This window comes from Morone saxatilis, unplaced genomic scaffold (genome assembly GCF_004916995.1).
Source record: "Morone saxatilis isolate NCDOM2014 unplaced genomic scaffold, NCSU_SB_2.0 Contig12, whole genome shotgun sequence".
NCBI lineage: Eukaryota > Metazoa > Chordata > Actinopteri > Moronidae > Morone > Morone saxatilis.
In genome coordinates, this window is record NW_023339674.1 from 27,145,289 (window position 1) to 27,147,133 (window position 1,845).

A 1,845-nucleotide genomic window follows, 5' to 3' on the forward strand; every position below is an offset into this window, starting at 1 on the left:
TCAGACGAGAGAAAGATGGAGACAAAGCTTCAGTGCTGTTCTTTACTCCCTTTTTTCTTACAATGAAGAAATACTACTCAGTTCTGACTACGAACTGATTGCTAGCGCCATCTATGCTGATCTCCTTTAGCAGCCCCCCATTGTTGTTTTCAAGCATACAGCTCACCTTCTCCACACACTTCACTCCCACACCACCCCCGGACCGCAGGCGCCACCACCTAGCGGGTGGGCGCCCGGATAGCATCACGTTGGTAGAGCTGGCGACCGCAGTGTACCGAAGGCTGAGTCCCTGCTGTCGAATCCTGCACTCATCCCCCCACCCTTCCTGTCTATCTTCAGCTGTCACTATCTATTAAAGGCGATTAAAGAAAAGCAAAATCAGCGGTGGTTATTTACCTGTGTGGAGCTACAGGCATCGAATTATGTTTCCAGGTACAGCATATGTGAAAAAAGTTGTATTAAAGCCTTTTCTGTCTCAAGAGGGAACAGTGTGAAGTCTGATAAATGTCCTCAAGTGATGTCACTTGAGTCAGCATCGGTTGGGTCTGGAGACTTTGAAACGTTTGAGATTGAAATAAAATGAAGTAATTCTGGTGGGTGGAGTTAGAAAGATGTAAGCTCACAAGACTTCTGTAGCTGCAGTAACCAAAGATATAAATCATATATACAAATGTCATATATATAACTCATTCTTCATTCGTGTGTGCAGGTGAAGTGTGACCAGTATTGGCCCAGCCGAGGCACAGAAACATATGGGATGATTCAGGTGACCATGCTGGACACTGTGGAGCTGGCTACGTACAGTGTCCGTACATTCGCCCTCTATAAGGTAAGAACTCTACATGTATAATGCGAAGATGGATTATGACAGTGTTTGATAGCAGACAGCACTATAGCTCTTTTCAGACATACACCTTGTAATGTTAATCTAATGGCAATTTAACATGTTGGTCTCCAAGTTGGCTTTGCTTTACAAACCCAAAAACTCTGTCCACTAATTATGTATTATTAATAAAAACAGGCAGCAGAATTCACTATCTAATAACTAAAACGAAAACGACAAATAAGTTAATCGGTTGTGCAGCCTGTAAGAGAACAAAAAGCAGTCTTCTTCCTTGCTATTATAACATTTTTAACTCACTACCCCGTCTCTCTCTCTTTCTTGAAAGAGAGAAAAAGCATCACTACAACATACAGATGAAGCAGGCAATGTGACAAATGTCTGAAAAGGTTGAGAGTCTAAGAAAATAGTGACCAGGTGCTTGAATAGAGAAAATATGAAAACTGTGCTTCACTGAATGTATATGAATATGAATAAAAGTTACCACGCCTTTATTGTAGATCTGATAAAAAATGGTTTGACATTGATAGTGCTTTACCAATGTACTAAGTGCAGAATGTTTCCATTCATCAAGTGCTCTTTTGTACTGCCCTCGCTATACGTGCTGTATCCAGCTTGGCAGTCAGATAAACTCTTTCCAAATATCACTACTCTGAAGACCGTCGTCTCGTTGTCCACAGGTTTATTGAAATATAGGAAAGGTGAAACTAAAACATACAAACAAAGAATAATCAACACTATGCAGCTTTAAACATGTATGAATAAACAACTTAAATATACCAATTCAATCACTCATATGAATTAAATGTCATGGCTTTCTACTGCTTACAAGCTTTACATGTATTTATTCTTATTTAACAAATGTAAATATTTTAACATATCAATTATCTGTTTGTATTTTAGCGTATGAACTTTAAAGGCCTAGGAGCAATGTAGTCATCCATAATCCGTTACACAGCAAACTTAAACATAAACTTCACAAAATGTAATCTTACCCAAAAATA

At 39.2% G+C, this 1,845-nt stretch overlaps 1 protein-coding gene across 1 annotated transcript in view; it reads left to right on the plus strand.

The window, feature by feature from the left end:
• The window catches only part of ptprfa (protein tyrosine phosphatase receptor type Fa), a gene marked incomplete in the record, with an annotated part of 110,171 nt that overhangs the window by 98,607 nt on the left and 9,719 nt on the right, over positions 1–1,845 (plus strand). Inside the window, 1 exon segment of the mRNA XM_035652778.1 lies at positions 710–829. Within this exon segment, the coding sequence (XP_035508671.1) occupies positions 710–829 (120 nt within the window).